The following is a 21,982-nucleotide window of genomic DNA, read 5'->3' as shown; positions in this document are numbered from 1 at the left end:
CCCTGCAATTTTCATAGTAGAAATTTGATTTCCGTAAAAAAATTATTAGCTATTTTGTATGTTTTACATGTTATTATGTATGTTATTATGTTTTGTAATATTAAATTTTATAAGAAAATAGAAGAGACATAAAATATTTAGGGGAAACAGACAAGGTCGATAAAGAAATGTTCCTTATGAAAGTAGTGTTTGTTTAGCAGAAGGGGAGAAGAGCAATGAAACAAAATAATTGAGCAAATATAAATGAAGGCCACCACAATTTCCAAAGTAGATATGATAGTAGAAATTATGGTCAGGAATCATTGCATTAGACAAACTGGGCGCCCGACAGACGGGTCCTAGAGTTACAACGCAATTCTGCATACACACAAATAGGTGAGTACAAAGTACATATAAACACATGTACAATCGTGCAGACACTGGATATATTGGTGCACACACCAGCTGGCCTCACTCCCGCCGACCTTGTTGACTTGGCCTTCTGGTGATCATCACACTGGCTCTACCCGATACCCAACAGTCTGGCCCCGGGGTCGACTCCCTGGGCCATACTGCCACTCGCACTTCGCCTCATACATACATCTATACCTCATTCTCAAACCCACCTACACCTTACTCTTCCACCCATCCGCATCTCGCCCTCACACTCTAACACGTGAAAAGCAACAGGAGAATCCATGGTTCAATCAGGCATGTAAGGGAGCAAAGTAATTAAGTCTAAAAACGTGGACAAACTACAGAACTAACAGAACATCAGAGAGCAGGTGGGGGCGGGGGAGGGGAGATACCAGAGGGTGTGGAATGAGTACCTCAGAGTGAGGAGAGAAGCCGAGAGACAGTATGAAATTGATATCGCATGTAAAGCCAAGATCCAACCAAAACGGCTTCACAGCCACATCTACTGCCACACCTGGTTGATACCTGGTTAATGGGGTTCTGGGAGTTCTTCAACTCCCCAAGCCCGGCCCGAGGCCAGGCTTGACTTGTGAGAGTTTGGTCCACTAGGCTGTTGCTTGGAGCGGCCCGCAGGCCTACCATATCTACTGCCACACCTACCACGTCTAACACTGCCACAATAAGAAATACGTACAAGGGTAATAGTGTCCGGAGGTCGGAGTGAGGGCGGGCTGAACACGGCTGAATGTCTCGGGTCCGAGGGCCAGGTGGAACGTGATCTACTGTTCACCAGGACACCCGACACCACACGAAGGGCCTGTTTGTCCAGAGTAATGCTGTGGGTATGAGAAGGGGCAAGGGAGGGGGTGCAGGGTGTGGGAGAGGGGGTTAAAGGGAGGTGTGACAGAGGAAGGTGGACACACTGGTCGCCAGGAGTAACCTGAACACCCCGGCCAGGTCGACAGTACCATTAACCCACAAGGAACACGACTACACTACCTTCCTGGCAGGTTACTGTCCACACCCTGGCACTAATGAGGGAGGAAGCACACACTGGCACTGCTGAGAGAGGAAGAGAGGACAGCCAGGAGTGACTGACAAAGGCCAGGAGCTGGGATACGAGGGCCAGCACAGTGCCACCCACACCAACACATTCCGCTACGGGAGTCTCCACTTACACCTTGCTCCACACCATCTTCTCTCCCACTCTCCCCCTTCCTGCTACTGCTGCGCTTCCCAGCTTGCTGCTGCTGCAGCCCCCCGCCCCCCCCCCCCTCTTCCTCCTCCTAATTACCTGGAGAGGGTTCTGGGAGTTGTTCTACTCCCAACGCCCGGCCCGAGGCCAGGCTTGACTTGTGACAGCTTGGTCCACCAGGCTGTTGCTTGGAGCGGACCAAACCCACCACAACCCGGGTGGTCCGGCATTTCTTGAAGAAAACTGTCAAGTTTTTCTTGAAGACTTTAATTTTCGTTCCGACAATATTTCTTATACTCGCTGAGAGGATAATAAACCGTCGTGGACCTCTGATGTTCGTCCAGTGTTCTCTGGTTGTGGCTGGCGTGTATTAGGCCTCGGAAGGTTAGGTTAGGTTAGTTTAATGTTCTTTGCAACATAATTATAAAATCTTTCCCGGTTTGTCTAAATTCCATAGTACCGATTTCTACTTTCTAATTGCATTGTATGTCGGTATATGTACTATGGTCCTCCTCGTTACTATAAGTACTACCACAACAGGAGGATGGCCTGTATTATTTGATATCTTTCTCGTCTCATTTCTAGAGAGTACATTTTGTGAGCTTTGAGACGGTCTAAATAATTTAAGTGTTTTATTGTGTCTGTGTGTCGTATGATTTTCTGTATTCCCTATATTTCAGCAATCTTTTCTACTCTGAAGGGGGAAGCGAGTATCGAGCAGCACTCAAAGCAGGACAGCACAAGTGATTTGTAGAGTATGAACATTGTGATGGGATCCCTGGATTTTAATGTTCCCGTAATCCATCCAATCATTTTTCTGACACTGGATTTGCTTGATTATGCTCCCTAAATGTTAGGTAGTCAGGCATAATTATTCCCAGATCCTTTACATGTTGCTTCCCTACTATTGGTAGATCAGGTTATATTTTGTACCCTGTATTTAGTTTAAGGTCTTAATTTTTTCGATAACTAACATGAATTCATTACTGTTAAACATCATGTTATTTTCCGCTGCCCAACCGAAAACTTTATTAATATCTGCCTGTAGTTTTTCAGTGTCTTCTGCACAAATGATTTTCATGGTAATTTTTGTGTCATCTGCCGAAAATAACTCGAAGCTGTGATTTGTATTTTTGTCTATATCTGATAGAAGGAGAAAATACAGTGGTGCAAGGACTGTACCCTGAGGAACAGAGCTTTTTACTGAATTTGGACTCGATTCTGTTCGAATGACTGTTACTCTTTGCATTCTGTTTGACAGGAAACTGAATACCCATCGCCCTACTTTACTTGCTATTCCAACTGATCTGAATTTATGTGGTATCACTCCATCTATCTTGAGATTATCTCGAGATGATTTCGGGGTTTAGCGTCCCCGCGGCCCGGTCCTCGACCAGGCCTCTTTTTTTTTGTTACACACCCCCAGGAAGCAGCCCCTATTTACTGCTAGGTAACAGGGGGCATCCACGTGAAAGAAACTTTTTGCTTATTTGTCTCCGCCTCCACCGGGGATCGAACCCGGAACCTCAGGACTACGAATCCGAAGCGCTGTCCACTCAGCTGTCAGGCGCCCCGGTCACATTTATCAAATGCCTTTGCAAAGTCAGTGTTTATCACATTAGTATTTTGTTGTTGTTCTAATGCTTCCGTGATTTTGTCACAGTGATCGAGTAGCTGCGAAGGGCATGATCTTCCCGCGCTTAATCCGTGTTAGTTGTGGAGGTCACTGGTCACCATGAAACTGGAGATCTGGTCTCTGATCACTCAAAAACTTATTATGTGTGATGTTTGGGCGGCTGCTCTATAGTTTTTTTTAGCCTACTGCTATGCTGCTATGCTGCTGCTGCTGCTGCTGCTGTTGCTGCTGAAGCCCTCCTTTCTCTACTGCTGCTGCTCTCCCCCCCCCCCCTTCCTATTGCCGCTGCCCTCCCCTTCCTTCTATTACTGCCTTCCTCTTCCTGCGGCTGTTGCTGCCCTCCTTTTCCAGTTAATAATTAGCTCCAGGTCACAAGTAAAGCTAGCCCACGTATCTGAAAAAAAAACGAGAGGAAAGCCAAGCAGAGCAGCACACACACTAGACCGAAGCCACAAACGATTCACACCAAGTCTAAAAAACACAAAAACAGCTTAGCTATAAGAGGTGAGAGTGTCTCGCGAAGCAGGAGCGATCACCGAGTCACTACAGTCTTTGCTGTACCAGCCCCTGGCGTCACTGCGTCACACCACAGCAGAGGTCAAGGGGCCAGAGCGGAAGGGCGAGTCACAGGTAGAAGTGTCATGAGACCTTACAGGTAAGATGAGGCTGGGAGCGTTACACTCACCCCCGTGGCACTTATAATTATTACTATTCCCTCGAAACCGTCTTATATTAGAAGCGCGTCAAATTGTGGTAAAGGGTTGTTAGGCGAGGTATTTGACTATCCGCTGTTTTGTAAGTATTTCTCTATTTAACAAGAATAGAGGATTACCGTCTGCTAATGTTGAGCACCCACGCCCGTTTACACACATCTGCCGTCTGCATTCACGCAGCCCACACCTGCGCTGCAGCCCACACCTGCGCTGCAGCCCACACCCGCGCTGCAACCCACACCCGCGTTGCAGCCCACACCCGCGCTGCAGCCCACACCTACTGAACCTACAAAACAGCAGGTGTTGCAAAGGAACTTTCCCATGGGTGTTCTTTTACACGAGGAGTCCGGACTGGTTAGACCTGAAGAGGCCAGGCAGCCTTGGAGCACCAACACTCTCCTCCCTCACTCACTGATTCACCTCCCCATCCATCTCGCCCACCTTCACCCTCCTTAACTTATTTGTTAGTCAACTAACTTCTCACTCGCTCGCTCACCGACATCAGTTTTCTCCGTCTTACAGCTAATGTATACCTTCCTCCTTCACTCGCTCTCTTCTATAGCTTCTCTCACTCACGAACTTACTGCTTCCTAAAACAATTCCTCCTCACACTGTATGTTGGAGTGTTTGTTAAGACAAATGACGAGTCTTATATCTTCAGCCTTATTAGCTGAATTCTCAGTTCGAACCAAACTATTACGGACCATCAAAAGCGAACTAGGTGTAGATGGCAAGATCACCACTACTGGCAGTAAAATAAATATTTACAAGCAGAAGAAAGGGTGTCGAAAGGTTACGAGATGCTCTCGGATAGATTTCGGTGAAAACATTCAAGTCATTTTTTCATGCAAGGCGGCTTATAGGCCTTTGTCAAAGTCGTGTAATATAACCGTGGAGACCTGACCTCTCTAGTAACCTCTTCAGCATGTAGAGGCATGTTCAAAGGACGTTTTAAAAGCAAATATTTCGACTGCGGTTTAGGTTGAGCCCATGTGCTGAGCAAGTGGTGATGCTGAGACGTCACTAGTCCCTGCTTTCAGACGTCCAAAGAAAATGGAAGTTTTCGTAAGCATGCGAAAATGGAATAGCCGGGGGAAACTAAAGAAAATTTAAGGCTGAACTAACTATGAATAATGAGAGTGGATTTGAATTGATTGTGTGTACTCGCCTAGTTGTGCTTGTTGGGGGTTGAGCTTTGGCTCTTTGGTTCCGTTTCTCAACAGTAAATCAACTGGTGTACAGGTTCCTAAGCCTTCTGAGCTCCACCATACCTACATTTGTAACTGAATGTACTCACCTGGTAGACATAGTTGAGCTTGCCGTGTCGAGCATCTGCTCTTAAACCCCACTTTTCGACCATTATTGGTTCCATGCAGTGACTATTTTCAATCGGACTGACCCTTGAAGTACTCCACTCGTTATCTCTCTTCATTCTGACAGCTCTTTTCGTAATATGATTCTTCGCTTTCTTCCTGAAAGGTACTCTTTCACAAACTTTAGCACTTTTCCCAAAACACCGGCCTGTTTTTCGAGTTTGCATAGAAGTCGCTTGTGAGGAACAGTGACAAAAGTTTTTTGACAACCCAGGAAAATGCAGTCTGCCCAGCCCACACTACTTTATTTGTTGTTATATAGTAAGTTGATCAAGTTCCACTAAAATGATTCCTGTGATATAATCTGCATTATTGGTATCCTCCTCTTCAGTGATCTCTTCAAACCTGCTATCTCCTTTGACCAGAAGTGCCACTTCCCCTCCTATGCTTTTTTTCTCTTCTTGTGATCTGGTATTGTCTGGGGAATACTGTATTAGTGATCATTTCAGTTACCTGCTTGATGGGGTTCTGGGAGTTCTTCTAATCCCAAAGCCCGGCCCGAGGCCAGGCTTCACTTGTGAGAGTTTGGTCCAACATGCTGTTGCTTGGAGCGGCCCGCAGCCCCACATATCCACCTCAGTCCGGTTGTTCTGGCACTTCTTGAAGAAAATTATCTAGTTTTCTCTTGAAGATATCCACGGTTGCTCGGCAATATTTCGTATACTCGCTGGGAGGATTTTGAACACCCGTGGACGTTATAATTCAGCGTCTGCTATTCCTATTATATCAGGGCTTGTTTCATCAATCGTTTCCGTCCATCAGCTTCGTTTGACAATCCATCAGCATTTGTATACAAGATTAATTTGTCTTTATTGATACTTTGTTTTCTGTATATTCTAAATTTATAATTTAGCCGGTTATAAAGCCATTCACAAATGTTGGCCAAATAAAAAAAAAGACGTGGCACAGATATCAATCACCAAAATAACTTCATTTGCAATAGTGTCATTAGTGATAGAGACGACTACTATGACTATACCTTTGCTCAATTATCGATTAAATCCTCCTTGATTATTGGAGCTATCTATAAATTTCCCGATACTAATACAACTGCATTCTCAGATAACCTAAGGAATCTTATCATAAACAACAAGCTCAACAAAAATCACATCATTCTAAGAGATGACTTCAGTATTGACCTGTATTAACAAAATAGCCCTCAAGTCAACTACTTCCTAAACAGCATGAACTCCTGTATGCTAATCCCCACAATCACCAGGCCCACACGAATCACTCAAACATCTGCTACTACCCTGGATCACTTATGGACCAACATAACAGCTCCCCTTGCACTTATGGACCAACATAACAGCCCCCCTTGCACTTATGGACCAACATAACAGCTCCCCTTGCACTTATGGACCAACATAACAGCCCCCCTTGCACTTATGGACCAACATAACAGCCCCCCTTGGTATAATCACTGACAGACAACTGACCACTATCCTACCTTCCTCATAGCAAACATGGACATAACACCACCAGATACCAAGAAATTTACCTTCAGGCTACACAGTGAAGCAGCAACAGGCAATCTCACAAATGCACTTCACAGTATAAACTGAGAATCTGAATTCAATAATACACAGGATATAAATTGATTAGCCAACATCTTCCTTTCCAAAACTCTAAGCTTCTACACCACTCACTGTCCTCACCTTACCAAACAAGTAACTGACAAAAGATTAAACAACCCCTGGCTCACTAGTGGCATACTCAAAGTAATAAAGAAACATGAATGATAAAAAAAAAATAGGATTGGCCTAGTTACAAACAAAGTAGTTAAGAGAAGCTCATCAATGCTTACCAGTATAATAAGAACGAAACTTTCCTATTATGAGAGTAGATTCAAAGAAGCAACAGCAAACATGAAAAGCCATCTCTAGCATCCTAAATCTGTAAACCTGCAACAGATTTAGAAAAGGTAACTGAATTTAATAGCTTCTTTTTATCAGTTGGTGCTAACTTTACCTCTTTCCCCCAGTCAGCCCGGCAGATGTGTCCATCATTCACTCACTAAAAACCAAAGCTGAGATCATTAGTGAAATACCACCTATGGTTCGAGACCCATATAACCCAGGTGAATGAAATCGGTACTACCGACTTTGGACAAACCGGAAAACGATTTTCTACTTATGTTGCAAAGACAAACTAAACCTAACCTAACCTTCCTAGGCCTAATACACAATATCTGAGGCCTAATGTAGCACATGTGTGTGCTGGTGACCGTGAGATGATCCTAGGCTAGGAATATTTGCTTTTTTTTAGCTTCATTTTATCGGACTATAAAGTGAATAGTACAAAGTTCTACTATCTAATTGCTTAGTACGTCATTGTTTGTACTATGACTCACATGGTTACAAAAAAGTACTATCTAGACACGAGGATGGGGTTGTCCACCCATGTCCTCTCGTCTTTCTCTTGTTCTTCTTCAATATTTCGATTTTACCTACTTTCTCACTGCCTCTAAGACCTCATGTTTGTCGGTCGTATACCTGACATTCTCCAGTGTGGCGGGATCCGGTTCCCTTGTGTATCAGTTGTCTAAGTACAGGGACCGGTCTCATAGAACAATTCTCTATTATCATTAGGTTTGCTCTGTGCTTTTATATGTGAGGGTTTGGGAACTGGTGGAGGTCTAACATAGGTAGTGTGTGTGTGGCGTCCTGAAGAAGTCGTTGTTCAGGGTGAACAACCACTCGAACACCGGTCTACCCATTATCATGTACAGATCTGGAGTTTCCTAAACCATACACTGATTTTCCTCATTCTCATATCCGATATAGACAAAAATACAAGTCACAGCTTCGTGTCATAATTTGCAGATGACACAAAATATAGCATGAAAATTACCTCTGCAGAAGACATTGAAAAACTAAAAGCAGATATTAACAAAGTTTTCGATTGGGCAGCAGAAAATAACAGGATGTTTAACAGTGATAAATTCCAGGTACTCAGGTACGGCAGAAATGAGGACCTTAAACATAATACAGGGTACAAAACACAATCAAATCTGCTCATAGTAGGAAAACAGCATGTCAAGGATTTGGGAATAATGATGTCCGACGACTTAACGTTTAGGGAGCATAACCAAGCAAATATTGCGCCAGTCAAAAAAAATGATAGGATGGATTACGGAAACTTTCAACTCCAGGGATCCCCATCACAATTGTTGTACTCTTCAAGTCACTTGTATTGTCCCGTCTTGAAGCTTGAGGCTCAGTACTCACTTCCCCCTTCAGAGCAGGAGAGATTGCTGCAACAGAGGGAATACAGAGAACATATACGGCACGCATAGATGCGATAAAGCACCTAAATTATTGGGATCGTCTCAAAGCTCTCCAAATGTAATCACTAGAAAGGAGACGAGAGAGATACCTAATAATATACACGTGGAAAATACTGGAGGGACAGGTCCCAAACCTGCACAATAAAATAACAACGTACTGGAGATGGAAGATATGGAAGAAAATGCAGAATAGAACCAGTGAAGAGCAGAGGTGCCATAGGTACAATCAGAGAACACTGTATAAACATCAGAGGTCCGCGGTTGTTCAACATCCTCCCAGCAAGCATAAGAAATATAGCCGGAACAACCGTGGACATCTTTAAGAGAAAACTAGACTTTTCTAAAAAAATAAGAAAGTGCCGGACCAACCGGGCTGTAGTGGGTATGTGGGCCTGCGGGCCGCTCCAAGCAACAGCCTGGTGGACCAAACTCTCACAAGTCAAGCCTGACCTTGGCCCGGGCTTGGAGAGTAGAAGAACTCCCAGAACCCCATCAACCAGGTATCACTTGCTTGGGTTGAAGTCGAAAAGTCATTCCTCAGAATATTCTTGGAGCTTTCTGTCCTACCTTGATCATATCTTGATGGGGTTCTGGGAGTTTTTCTACTCCCCAAGCCCGGCCCGAGGCCAGGCTTTACTTCAGAGCTTAGTCCAACAGGCTGTTGCTTGGAGCGGCCCGCAGGCTCACATATCTAACCCTCAGCCCGGTTGGTCCGGCACTCCTTGAAGATAACTATCTAGTTTCCTCTTGAAGATGTCCACGGTTGTTCCGGCAATATTTCTTATAGTCGCTGGGAGGACGTTGAACAACCGCGGACCTCTGATGTTTATACAGTGTTCTCTGATTGTGCCTATGGCACCTCTGCTCTTCACTGGTTCTATTCTGCATTTTCATCCATATCGTTCACTCCAGTATGTTGTTATTTTACTGTGTAGATTTGGGACCTGGCCCTCCAGGTTTTCCTCTATTATGTTTCATCATATTTGCATCGAATGTAAACATTTGTACGTAGACTTCTACTTCTGTTAAATCACTGCCAAAACGGAAGAAATATTTAACTGAGTTCTGATCCCTGTGGAACTCCACTTGTTACCCAAAGGAATCCCAGAGCCCAAGATCTACTCTTATCACTTTCACCTTCAAGTGCCTGGTTCCCTTCTCCATATCATATTATTCAAACATAAAAACTGGAATGATTCCATTTACCTGGCCTGGCAGGGCAGGGAGCCAGCCGTCACCTCTCGCTTTCTTACCTGAGGAAGAAAAATGAACATTATTTACATGTGAGGTGCTGTACCAACACCCATCACCAGTGTGGTATAAAGACTCCCAAGGTAGAAGAATAAAGACTCCCAAGGTAGAAGAATAAAGACTCCCAAGGTAGAAGAATAAAGACTCCCAAGGTAGAAGAATAAAGACTCCCAAGGTAGAAGAATAAAGACTCCCAAGGTAGAAGAATAAAGACTCCCAAGGTAGAAGAATAAAGACTCCCAAGGTAGAAGAATAAAGACTTCCAAGGTAGAAAACCAATAAAGATTCCCAAGGTAGAAGAATAAAGACTTCCAAGGTAGAAAACCAATAAAGACTCCCAAGGTAGAAGAATAAAGACTCCCAAGGTAGAAGAATAAAGACTTCCAAGGTAGAAAACCAATAAAGATTCCCAAGGTAGAGGACCAATATTCCTGGACTTCTGTTTTCGAGGACACAAAATGCTATGACCTCAGCTGCCCACACTCTCACGTGAAAGGCACAGAACGCTACATACAGAGTGGCAAGCAAGATAATGAATTTGGAGGAAACTCAATTAATTTTTTATACCAAGCCAAAAGAGATTTCAAAAGGGGGGGGGGACAAAGAGAATGGATGGAACTGGATGCCAGACCCACTTGCATACCAGGATCACAGATACAATTACACACAAAAAAGGAACTACAAATACGACAGGCAACTGCCCTACAACAATCAGTACTGGTCAGAACAAGCTCAATATGCCCACGCATAATGGACTTACCATAAAAAAGTCTCCCAGTAAAATTACCCCAAATAGAGTAACCTCATTCATCTCTGCCAACATACAAGGACTAAAAACAAGAACAAAAAACAAAGTACAATTCATAAATGGCTTCCTCACTCAGTCAAATGCAATATTTGGAGCGTTCACAGAAACATATGAAGGGAAATTCTTGGACAGTGAGAGGATATAATCTATACAGGTGTGATAGGGTAATTAGGTCACACGGAGGAGTGGGTCTGTATATTAGGAAAGACCTTGTATGCTCGGAGCTCCTTAACGTTACAAATGAGGTGGTAGAGGTGCTGGGAGTAAAAATAGAGAAAATAAACTTAGTTATTATTCTAATATACAAACCGCCAGATGCTATGGCAGAGGAATTCGCAGAGCAGATAAACAAAATAGAAAAAAAGCCTTTGATAATTTGGCGAACCCGATACCTGATATTATCTTCCTCGGTGACTTCAACTTCCTAAATCTAAGATGGAGAATAGCAAACAATAATATTATACCAGGAAATCTATACGGACATAACCAACCACAGATTAGAAAACTGCTTAGATTCTGTGACAAATTTTCACTCAACCAGCAAATATCAGAGCCAACGAAAAATGAAAATATTCTAGATCTGGTCTTTACAAACAATGAAGACATAATCAGGGCCATTACGATATCAGATACCACATACTCAGATCACAAGCTCATTGAAGTGAAAACTACCATCAATAATCAGAATAGACCTAAAATAAATGATCAAGCGAGAGGGATTATTCAATAAATTAAATTTTAATAATAAAATTATTAAAATAATTTTAATTTAAGTACTCACTTTCCCCTTCAGAGCAGGAGAGATTCCTGAAAGAGGGAATACAGAGAACATATACGGCATACATAGACGCAATAAAACACCTAAATTATTGGGATCGTCTCAAAACTCTCCAAATGTGCTCACTAGACAGGAGACGAGAGAGATATCAAATGATATACACGTGGAAGATACCGGAGGGCCAGGTCCCAAATCTACACAGTAAAATAACAACATACTTAAGTGAACAATATGGAAGAAAATGCAAAATAGAACCAATGAAGAGCAGAGGTGCCATAGGCACAATCAGAGAACACTGTATAAACATCAAAGGTCCCCGGTTGTTCAATATCCTCCCAGCGAGCATAAAAAATATTGCAGGAACAACCGTGGACATCTTCAAGAGAAAACTAGATCATTTTCTCCAAGGAGTGTCGGACCAACCGGGCTGTGGTGGGTATGTGGGCCTGCGGGCCGCTCCAAGCAACAGCCTAGTGGACCAAACTCTCACAAGTCAAGTCTGGCCTCTGGCCGGGCTTGAGGAGTAGAACTCCCAGAACCCCATCAACCAGGTATTTAATAAAAGCTCCCAAAGAAGAGGACCAATAAAGACTCCCAAGAAATAATACCAATAAAGACTCCCAAAGTAGAGGACCAATAAAAGATGTTGTCATTACAGTTGCCATACATAAGGTCTCATGTATAACGGAAGGAGTGGCTCTTACTTGCCATCCTTACTAAGACTCTTAAATTTAAATAATTTTAGTTGCATATAACATTACATGTATTGACTTCAGGTTAAGTTGGGTGGTGAGACACCCTATTTAATTATTTAATAAAGACCGAGAGCATGATTGCATAAGGACCTCCAACTTGGTATTCTTTTACAAACCAGAACTCTCCGAGCCCCTCCGACCTGCCGAGAACCGTGTTGCAAGAAGCTCCATAAAACTGGTGAAGCAATCAGTGACTGTAGAGCGCAGCACCCTTCCCCCTTCAACAATTTTTGCCTGTGCAATTGATGTATTTCATTATGAGACACAAAACTCTTCCACCATGCCAGTGGCTCATCATCTTCTCTGATTCATCCCCCTTCCCCCACCCTATCCACATACACACACACACACACATTATTTATATATCCCTTTCCCCATCCTTTCACTCACACCCCGCTCCTATCTTTCCTCCTCGTGATACAGCCTCCACACCGTGATACAGGAGGCCGTGATACAGCCTCCACACCGTGATACAGGAGGCCGTGATACACCTCCACACTTGCCATCCTCACTAAGACTCACCTGCCAGTCTGGTCTCCCTCAGACTCAGCCAGAAGCGCTCCACCCTCCGCGGCCGCCATGTCATGCCCACCTTGTGAGACAGACTCCTGAAAAACCGCTGATGGATCTCAACGGGGCTGTCGCTCCTGTTCATCTTGGCCCGTCCTGTAAGAACCTGCAGCAGTCTTCAAGTGTACCGTTAGCCCCACACTCGGGCCAGCCTGCGCCGAGCTGCTGCGTTCGAGTGTTTCCGGGACATGGTAGTGTCATCATCTACGACACCTGTTCAGCTTCATCTCTGCCGTCACCCCGTCTTCGTGAAGACATTTTCCAACACTTTATTTTTTTCTGAATTCATTTTAATGGCTTTGTTGTCACTGGTTTTGTAATGGATCACTTTAGAACATTGTAAATTTGCAATTATACCACTGTCCTTTATAAGGCATTATATTTCACACACAATTTATTTTTCAAAAGGATTTTAAAAATATGTAATTTTTAATTGAAGATTTCTCAACACAAATAAATACTTCGATTATAACACACACACACACACACACACACACACATAAGGCATTATATTTCCCCCATATAAGGCTTTCCTATATATATTATATAGGAAGTGATGTGGCTGCCTCCATACACAGATTCAAATGTATATATGATAGAGCCCAGTAGGCTCAGGAACCTGTACACCAGTTGATTGACAGTTGAGAGGCGGGCCGAAAGAGCATAGCTCAACCCCCGAAAGCACAACTAGGTGAATAGGTGAGACACAGGTAATAGGTAACACACAGAAAATAGGTGAGTACACACTATACCCCCCCCCCCTCACACACACAGAATATAACACCATAAGCAATATAATCCTCCACCTCACCGCACACTCAATATAACCCCCCCCCACACACACACAAACCCACCCCCACCCACCCACCCCACTAAGCAATGGACCCGCCATCTTTAAGAACAAGTGGGGCGCCCAGACTCCCACTGGACAACGACTCGATTGATTACTCCGGCAACGACACCTTTAATTATGTCCCGTTTTTCCCCTTCCGTCACACAGTTGTCCTTCAGTGCCGAGCTAAACGTTCTCTCTCTCATCCCACCCCATCACTCCTCTCCCTCCCCGTCAAAATGTGCTCACCAGAGCGTCAATGAGAGATAAAGTTCGTGATGAAGAAGAAAGAAAATAAATCCTAAGAAACTATTTATGAGAAAGTGAAACATAACGAACGTGATCTGACGTAAGTATGGCAGCACTAGAGTGTGGGTCGGACAAGAGTATGGCAGCACTAGAGTGTGGGTCGGACAAGAGTATGGCAGCACTAGAGTGTGGGTCGGACAAGAGCATGGCAGCACTAGAGTGTGGGTCGGACAAGAGCATGGCAGCACTAGAGTGTGGGTCGGACAAGAGTATGGCAGCACTAGAGTGTGGGTCGGACAAGAGCATGGCAGCACTAGAGTGTGGGTCGGACAAGAGTATGGCAGCACTAGAGTGTGGGTCGGACAAGAGCATGGCAGCACTAGAGTGTGGGTCGGACAAGAGTATGGCAGCACTAGAGTGTGGGTCGGACAAGAGCATGGCAGCACTAGAGTGTGGGTCGGACAAGAGCATGGCAGCACTAGAGTGTGGGTCGGACAAGAGCATGGCAGCACTAGAGTGTGGGTCGGACAAGAGCATGGCAGCACTAGAGTGTGGGTCGGACAAGAGTATGGCAGCACTAGAGTGTGGGTCGGACAAGAGCATGGCAGCACTAGAGTGTGGGTCGGACAAGAGTATGGCAGCACTAGAGTGTGGGTCGGACAAGAGCATGGCAGCACTAGAGTGTGGGTCGGACAAGAGCATGGCAGCACTAGAGTGTGGGTCGGACAAGAGTATGGCAGCACTAGAGTGTGGGTCGGACAAGAGTATGGCAGCACTAGAGTGTGGGTCGGACAAGAGTATGGCAGCACTAGAGTGTGGGTCGGACAAGAGCATGGCAGCACTAGAGTGTGGGTCGGACAAGAGTATGGCAGCACTAGAGTGTGGGTCGGACAAGAGCATGGCAGCACTAGAGTGTGGGTCGGACAAGAGCATGGCAGCACTAGAGTGTGGGTCGGACAAGAGTATGGCAGCACTAGAGTGTGGGTCGGACAAGAGTATGGCAGCACTAGAGTGTGGGTCGGACAAGAGTATGGCAGCACTAGAGTGTGGGTCGGACAAGAGTATGGCAGCACTAGAGTGTGGGTCGGACAAGAGTATGGCAGCACTAGAGTGTGGGTCGGACAAGAGTATGGCAGCACTAGAGTGTGGGTCGGACAAGAGTATGGCAGCACTACAGTGAGTGTGGGTCGGACAAGAGCATGGCAGCACTAGAGTGTGGGTCGGACAAGAGTATGGCAGCACTAGAGTGTGGGTCGGACAAGAGTATGGCAGCACTAGAGTGTGGGTCGGACAAGAGTATGGCAGCACTAGAGTGTGGGTCGGACAAGAGCATGGCAGCACTAGAGTGTGGGTCGGACAAGAGCATGGCAGCACTAGAGTGTGGGTCGGACAAGAGTATGGCAGCACTAGAGTGTGGGTCGGACAAGAGCATGGCAGCACTAGAGTGTGGGTCGGACAAGAGCATGGCAGCACTAGAGTGTGGGTCGGACAAGAGCATGGCAGCACTAGAGTGTGGGTCGGACAAGAGCATGGCAGCACTAGAGTGTGGGTCGGACAAGAGTATGGCAGCACTAGAGTGTGGGTCGGACAAGAGCATGGCAGCACTAGAGTGTGGGTCGGACAAGAGCATGGCAGCACTAGAGTGTGGGTCGGACAAGAGCATGGCAGCACTAGAGTGTGGGTCGGACAAGAGTATGGCAGCACTAGAGTGTGGGTCGGACAAGAGCATGGCAGCACTAGAGTGTGGGTCGGACAAGAGCATGGCAGCACTAGAGTGTGGGTCGGACAAGAGTATGGCAGCACTAGAGTGTGGGTCGGACAAGAGCATGGCAGCACTAGAGTGTGGGTCGGACAAGAGTATGGCAGCACTAGAGTGTGGGTCGGACAAGAGCATGGCAGCACTAGAGTGTGGGTCGGACAAGAGCATGGCAGCACTAGAGTGTGGGTCGGACAAGAGTATGGCAGCACTAGAGTGTGGGTCGGACAAGAGCATGGCAGCACTAGAGTGTGGGTCGGACAAGAGCATGGCAGCACTAGAGTGTGGGTCGGACAAGAGCATGGCAGCACTAGAGTGTGGGTCGGACAAGAGCATGGCAGCACTACAGTGTGGGTCGGACAAGAGTATGGCAGCACTAGAGTGTGGGTCGGACAAGAGCATGGCAGCACTACAGTGTGGGTCGGACAAGAGTATGGCAGCACTACAGTGTGGGTCGGACAAGAGCATGGCAGCACTAGTGTGTGGGTCGGACAAGAGTATGGCAGCACTAGAGTGTGGGTCGGACAAGAGTATGGCAGCACTAGAGTGTGGGTCGGACAAGAGCATGGCAGCACTAGTGTGTGGGTCGGACAAGAGTATGGCAGCACTAGAGTGTGGGTCGGACAAGAGTATGGCAGCACTAGAGTGTGGGTCGGACAAGAGCATGGCAGCACTACAGTGAGTGTGGGTCGGACAAGAGCATGGCAGCACCAGAGTGTGGGTCGGACAAGAGTATGGCAGCACTACAGTGAGTGTGGGTCGGACAAGAGTATGGCAGCACTAGAGTGTGGGTCGGACAAGAGCATGGCAGCACTAGAGTGTGGGTCGGACAAGAGTATGGCAGCACTACAGTGAGTGTGGGTCGGACAAGAGCATGGCAGCACTAGAGTGTGGGTCGGACAAGAGCATGGCAGCACTAGTGTGTGGGTCGGACAAGAGCATGGCAGCACTAGTGTGTGGGTCGGACAAGAGTATGGCAGCACTAGAGTGTGGGGCGCCAGTTGTCCTCAAGCTAGAGGAGGAGCAGGCAGGATGTATCCATCCTCCTGTTTGACATAGGCCTAGGCCTAAGGTCTAGTCTTCAGTGCGCCAAGTAGATCAGCTACAGAGGCACTAAGTGTGCACCGCCCCTCCTACCAACTGTGGTAGGCCCTAGACGTGTGGATTGGCCAGAAATTAAGGCAGCAATTGTTAATGTGGCAATATCGAGGCCTGCTGAGGGGAAGTTGTGAGGTAGGAGTTCTGACGTAGGTTGGGTCGCCTCGCGGTACCTGAAGCCTGGGGCCCCACGCGCGTGAAAAATAGCCTTTGTGCCCTCCCTACCCAAGGTCGTGGTCTGTGTGCGCGACTAGTGTGTTTACACAAGAGACTGCCAGGGCACACCATAGAGTACCCCTACGCTACGTGTGAGTGTAAACCTTGTGCCTTGTAGGTGTATATATGTACATGTGTGCGTACGTAGGGCAGAGTGCAGTGTTGAAGACATACCACCCAACAACACATGAAGTGAGCCGCAGCAAATAGATGGTTGCTGACACGAGAAGTAAGACTTCTAAGAGACAACAACAACAAGTGACCATGGCTGGTGTACCCGGGAACCATAACGACCCCCATCCCCGCCAGGGGCCCCTGGGTGATGGTCCACACCCGGGGCCCTCCGGTCGGGATCCCAGCCCTGGGCCCTCCAACAGTACTGATACAGGAGACTCTACAATAGACGATGAAGGTTTCCAAGTAGTCCAAGGTAGAAGAGGCAGGAAACGGGATAAGTCACGGCGACAGGATGAGCAGCAACAGCAACCTCAGCAACAACAACAACAACAACAACAACAACAACAACAACAACGACGACACGACGAAGACAGTGAGTGGCACACCCTAATCTTTCCTGCAGGGGTAATGACAGCATCAGAGAAGTTTAGATGGATTATTGAGGCCGCCCGCGCCCACAGAGGAAATTATTGTATAGAGAGCAGGTGTGTAGGTGGCAATGTTAGTGCACGGGTGCAGGGTTACAGTGCCCTGAAGTACTTCACAGAGACCAGTCTCGAGTATCTTGGTAAGAATGTCAAATTATTAGAAGCAAACCCACAGACAAGACAAACTAAAATTATAATTAAGAACTATAGCATTCATGTTGACGTGGAATATCTCAAGGACTATACCGAGATTGTTTGGGTCGAGCGCAACACCGGACCAGGGGGACTGCCCAAAAATCAAGCAATTGCTATGTGGAAGGGAGAGCTGCCCCAAGTCATTAAAATACCAGGCATGAGGGCGTGCAAAGTGGAGAGGTATATTGGCAGTCCGTCCTTGTGTGGCAACTGTCAACGGTGGGATCACAGAACGTGGCAATGTGATCGCCCAATTAGGTGTGGGTGTTGCAGTGGCTCTCACGACACCAAGCAGTGTCTGGACAAGCTTAAACAGGGTGGGGGTAGCGGGGTAATACCTAAATGTGTCAACTGCAAGCAGCCCCATCATGCCTGGAACAGATATTGCAGCAGGAGGCCTGACTGGCAGGGCTTGAGAAGGACGCCGACGCAGACGCAGACAGCAGGTGGACCAGTAAACAGGGGCGGGAATGGCTCCGTGAACAGTACCACAGCAAGCCAGGGTCCAGCCTCCAGTAGGCAGACACCAGCCTGGGGTAGTGGTGGAGTGACCCACCACCACCCCGCACAGGCCCAACCAGACCCCATTTCTCTCACAAACCCACTTACCTCAACCCCGCTCACTAACCCCAACCCTACCCCACCCGACAACCCCATTCCTGCCTCATCACCCATACCCCCTAACGCCTCCCAGTCAACCAGCCCTTCCGCCTCTCAGGCGACCCTCCCTTTCCCCCACCCTACCACTCCCCCGCCTCACTCACCAGTCAACACCTCACTGGGTCCAGATAAAACAATGCCGCCCGGTATGGAAGCAATGATTACCCACATGATAAAAAATCACCCACTCATGCAAGAACTAATAAGCAAGCAAAATAAACTTGAGAATACCCTATGTACAATCCAGAAGACCCAGGAGGACATACTTCACATTCTGCAGGGCCTGAAGTTGCCTCAGGCGAGTTCAGCAGGTTGCAACTTGGTGCATGGGGATGCAACACGAGCCACGGCACATAACAGCAGACTCAGTGCTACCCAAGTGAACTCAGTGCGACCCAGTGAACACACCACCACCAGTGAACACAACAGCACCACCAGTGAACACAACACCACCAACAGCACCACCAGTGAACACAACACCACCAGTGAACACAACACCACCAACAGCACCACCAGTGAACGCAACACCACCAGTGAAGACAACAGCACCACCAGTGAACACAACGACACTAGTGTACACAACACCACTGACCACTGGCACTGGCATACAAACAGTACCACCAGCACATGACGGTGGTGCAACACCACATACAACACCACCAGTGAACACACTCTCACCAGCAACAACACCACACACAGTACATCTGATGACCAACACCTCCACAATGGATAACCACGCTGAAGAAAGTCTCACTATCCTACAATGGAACTGCAATGGCGTTCGCAATAGAATTAATGACATCATACAATACGCTCGTGAACACCAAACTGACGTCATAGTGCTACAGGAGACAATGGTAGGTGATGACTTCAACCCAAGGTTCAGCGGTTATCGCAAGTTCTCCCTGCCACATGGGGAAAGAAAACGGGGTCTCATCACTTATGTAAATAACAACATTCCCGCACAGATTATTGATGACCTGCAAATGGGTAGGTGGGTGCTGTGTAACTGGCAGGTGGGTGTTGTGTAACTGGCAGGTGGGTGTTGTATGACTGGCAGGTGGGTGTTGTATGACTGGCAGGTGGGTGTTGTATGCCTGGCAGGTGGGTGTTGTGTAACTGACAGGTGGGTGTTGTGTAACTGACAGGTGGGTGTTGTGTAACTGGCAGGTGGGTTTTGTGTAACTGGCAGGTGGGTGTTGTGTAACTGGCAGGTGGGTGTTGTGTGGCTGGCAGGTGTGTGTTGTGTGGCTGGCAGGTGGGTGTTGTGTGGCTGGCAGGTGGGTGTTGTGTACCTGGCAGGTGGGTGTTGTGTGGCTGGCAGGTGGGTGTTGTGTGGCTGGCAGGTGGGTGTTGTGTTGCTGGCTGGTGGGTGTTGTGTGGCTGGCAGGTGGGTGTTGTGTACCTGGCTGGTGGGTGTTGTGTGGCTGGCAGGTGGGTGTTGTGTTGCTGGCTGGTAGGTGTTGTGTGGCTGGCAGGTGGGTGTTGTGTGGCTGGCAGGTGGGTGTTATGTACCTGGCAGGTGAGTGTTATGCACCTGGCTGGTGGGTGTTGTGTGGCTGGCAAGTGAGTGTTATGCACCTGGCAGGTGGGTGTTGTGTACCTGGCAGGTGGGTGTTGTGTGGCTGGCAGGTGGGTGTTGTGTGACTGGCAGGTGGGTGTTGTGTACCTGGCAGGTGAGTGTTGTGTGGCTGGCAGGTGGGTGTTGTGTGGCTGGCAGGTGGGTGTTGTGTACCTGGCAGGTGAGTGTTGTGTGGCTGGCAGGTGAGTGTTGTGTGGCTGGCAGGTGGGTGTTGTGTGGCTGGCAAGTGGGTGTTGTATGGCTGGCAGGTGGGTGTTGTGTGGCTGGCAGGTGGGTGTTGTGTGGCTGGCAGGTGGGTGTTGTGTACTTGGCAGGAGGGTGTTGTGTGGCTGGCAAGTGGGTGTTGTATGGCTGGCAGGTGGGTGTTGTGTGGCTGGCAGGAGGGTGTTGTGTGGCTGGCAGGTGGGTGTTGAGTCACTGGCAGGTGGTGGTTGTGTGGCTGGCAGGTGGGTGTTGTGTGGCTGGCAGGTGGGTGTTGTGTACCTGGCAGGTGGGTGTTGTGTGGCTGGCAGGTGGGTGTTGTGTGGATGGCAAGTGGGTGTTGTGGGGCTGGCAGGTGGGTGTTGTGTAACTGGCAGGTGGGTGTTGTGTGGCTGGCAGGTGGGTGTTGTGTACCTGGCAGGTGGGTGTTGTGTTGCTGGCAGGTGGGTGTTGTGTGGCTGGCAAGTGGGTGTTATGTACCTGGCAGGTGGGTGTTGTGTGGCTGGCAGGTGGGTGTTGTGTGGCTGGCAGGTGGGTGTTATGTACCTGGCAGGTGGGTGTTGTGTGGCTGGCAGGTGGGTGTTGTGTGGCTGGCAGGTGGGTGTTGTGTACCTGGCAGGTGGGTGTTGTGTTGCTGGCAGGTGGGTGTTGTGTGGCTGGCAAGTGGGTGTTATGTACCTGGCAGGTGGGTGTTGTGTGGCTGGCAGGTGGGTGTTGTGTGGCTGGCAGGTGGGTGTTGTGTGGCTGGCAGGTGGGTGTTGTGTGGCTGGCAGGTGGGTGTTGTGTACCTGGCAGGTGGGTGTTTTGTGGCAGGCAGGTGGGTGTTGTGTGGCTGGCAGGTGGGTGTTGTGTGGCTGGCAGGTGGGTGTTGTGTGGCTGGCAAGTGGGTGTTATGTACCTGGCAGGTGGGTGTTGTGTGGCTGGCAGGTGGGTGTTGTGTGACTGGCAGATGGGTGTTGTGTGGCTGGCAGGTGGGAGTTGTGTGGCTGGCAGGTGGGTGTTATGTACCTGGCAGGTGGATGTTGTGTGGCTGGCAGGTGGGTGTTGTGTGGCTGGCAGGAGGGTGTTGTGTGGCTGGCAGGTGGGTGTTGTGTGGCTGGCAGGTGGGTGTTGTGTGGCTGGCAGGTGGGTGTTGTGTGGCTGGCAGGTGGGTGTTGTGTGGCTGGCAGGTGGGTGTTGTGTACCTGGCAGGAGGGTGTTGTGTGGCTGGCAGGTGGGTGTTATGTACCTGGCAGGTGGGTGTTGTGTGGCTGGCAGGTGGGTGTTGTGTGGCTGGCAAGTGGGTGTTATGTACCTGGCAGGTGGGTGTTGTGTGGCTGGCAGGTGGGTGTTGTGTGACTGGCAGGTGGGTGTTGTGTACCTGGCAGGTGGGTGTTGTGTGGCTGGCAGGTGGGTGTTGTGTGGCTGGCAGGTGGGTGTTGTGTGGCTGGCAGGTGGATGCTGTGTAACTGGCAGGTGGGTGTTGTGTAACTGGCAGGTGGGTGTTGTATGACTGGCAGGTGGGTGTTGTGTGGCTGGCAGGTGGGTGTTGTGTGGCTGGCAGGTGGGTGTTGTGTAACTGGCAGGTGGGTGTTGTGTGGCTGGCAGGTGGGTGTTGTGTACCTGGCAGGTGGGTGTTGTGTGGCTGGCAGGTGGGTGTTGTGTGGCTGGCAAGTGGGTGTTATGTACCTGGCAGGTGGGTGTTGTGGGGCTGGCAGGTGGGTGTTGTGTACCTGGCAAGTGAGTGTTTTGTGGCTGGCAGGTGGATGTTGTGGGGCTGGCAAGTGGGTGTTGTGTACCAGGCAGGAGGGTGTTGTGGGGCTGGCAGGTGGGTGTTGTGTGGCT

The 21,982-nt window shown here is 48.2% G+C and overlaps 3 protein-coding genes across 4 annotated transcripts in view; 2 read left to right on the top strand and 1 right to left on the bottom strand.

Annotated features, from left to right (window-relative positions):
* LOC123766225 (rho GTPase-activating protein 7) overlaps nucleotides 1-13,065 on the bottom strand; it is a 126,365-nt gene extending 113,300 nt beyond the window's left edge. Inside the window, exon 1 of one of the 2 annotated variants that reach the window (XM_069327937.1) lies at nucleotides 12,717-13,065. In XM_069327937.1, the coding sequence (XP_069184038.1) occupies nucleotides 12,717-12,849 (133 nt within the window). In that variant the 5' untranslated portion in view covers nucleotides 12,850-13,065. The remainder of the gene's footprint in view (nucleotides 1-12,716) is intronic. The other variant, XM_069327936.1, reaches the window with a different exon arrangement.
* Nucleotides 13,066-13,951: 886 nt separating this feature from the next.
* LOC138366881 (protein SPT2 homolog) lies at nucleotides 13,952-15,025 on the top strand. Its single transcript, XM_069328173.1, has one exon. The coding sequence runs from the start codon at nucleotides 13,952-13,954 to the stop codon at nucleotides 15,023-15,025; it is 1,074 nt and encodes a 357-aa protein (XP_069184274.1).
* A 19-nt stretch (nucleotides 15,026-15,044) lies between these two features.
* Nucleotides 15,045-16,283, top strand: LOC138366880 (protein SPT2 homolog). Its single transcript, XM_069328172.1, has one exon. The coding sequence runs from the start codon at nucleotides 15,045-15,047 to the stop codon at nucleotides 16,281-16,283; it is 1,239 nt and encodes a 412-aa protein (XP_069184273.1).
* The last annotated feature ends 5,699 nt before the right edge of the window (nucleotides 16,284-21,982 follow it).

The sequence above is a fragment of the Procambarus clarkii genome, chromosome 20 (assembly GCF_040958095.1).
Source record: "Procambarus clarkii isolate CNS0578487 chromosome 20, FALCON_Pclarkii_2.0, whole genome shotgun sequence".
NCBI classification, from domain to species: Eukaryota; Metazoa; Arthropoda; class Malacostraca; order Decapoda; family Cambaridae; genus Procambarus; species Procambarus clarkii.
This window is presented reverse-complemented; position numbering and strand designations above follow the sequence as displayed.

Bases quoted from the DNA above. Each gene is read 5' to 3' on its own strand.
- LOC138366881 (XM_069328173.1), top strand. From the start codon at position 13,952: ATGGCAGCACTAGAGTGTGGGTCGGACAAGAGTATGGCAGCACTAGAG.
- LOC138366880 (XM_069328172.1), top strand. From the start codon at position 15,045: ATGGCAGCACTAGAGTGTGGGTCGGACAAGAGTATGGCAGCACTAGAG.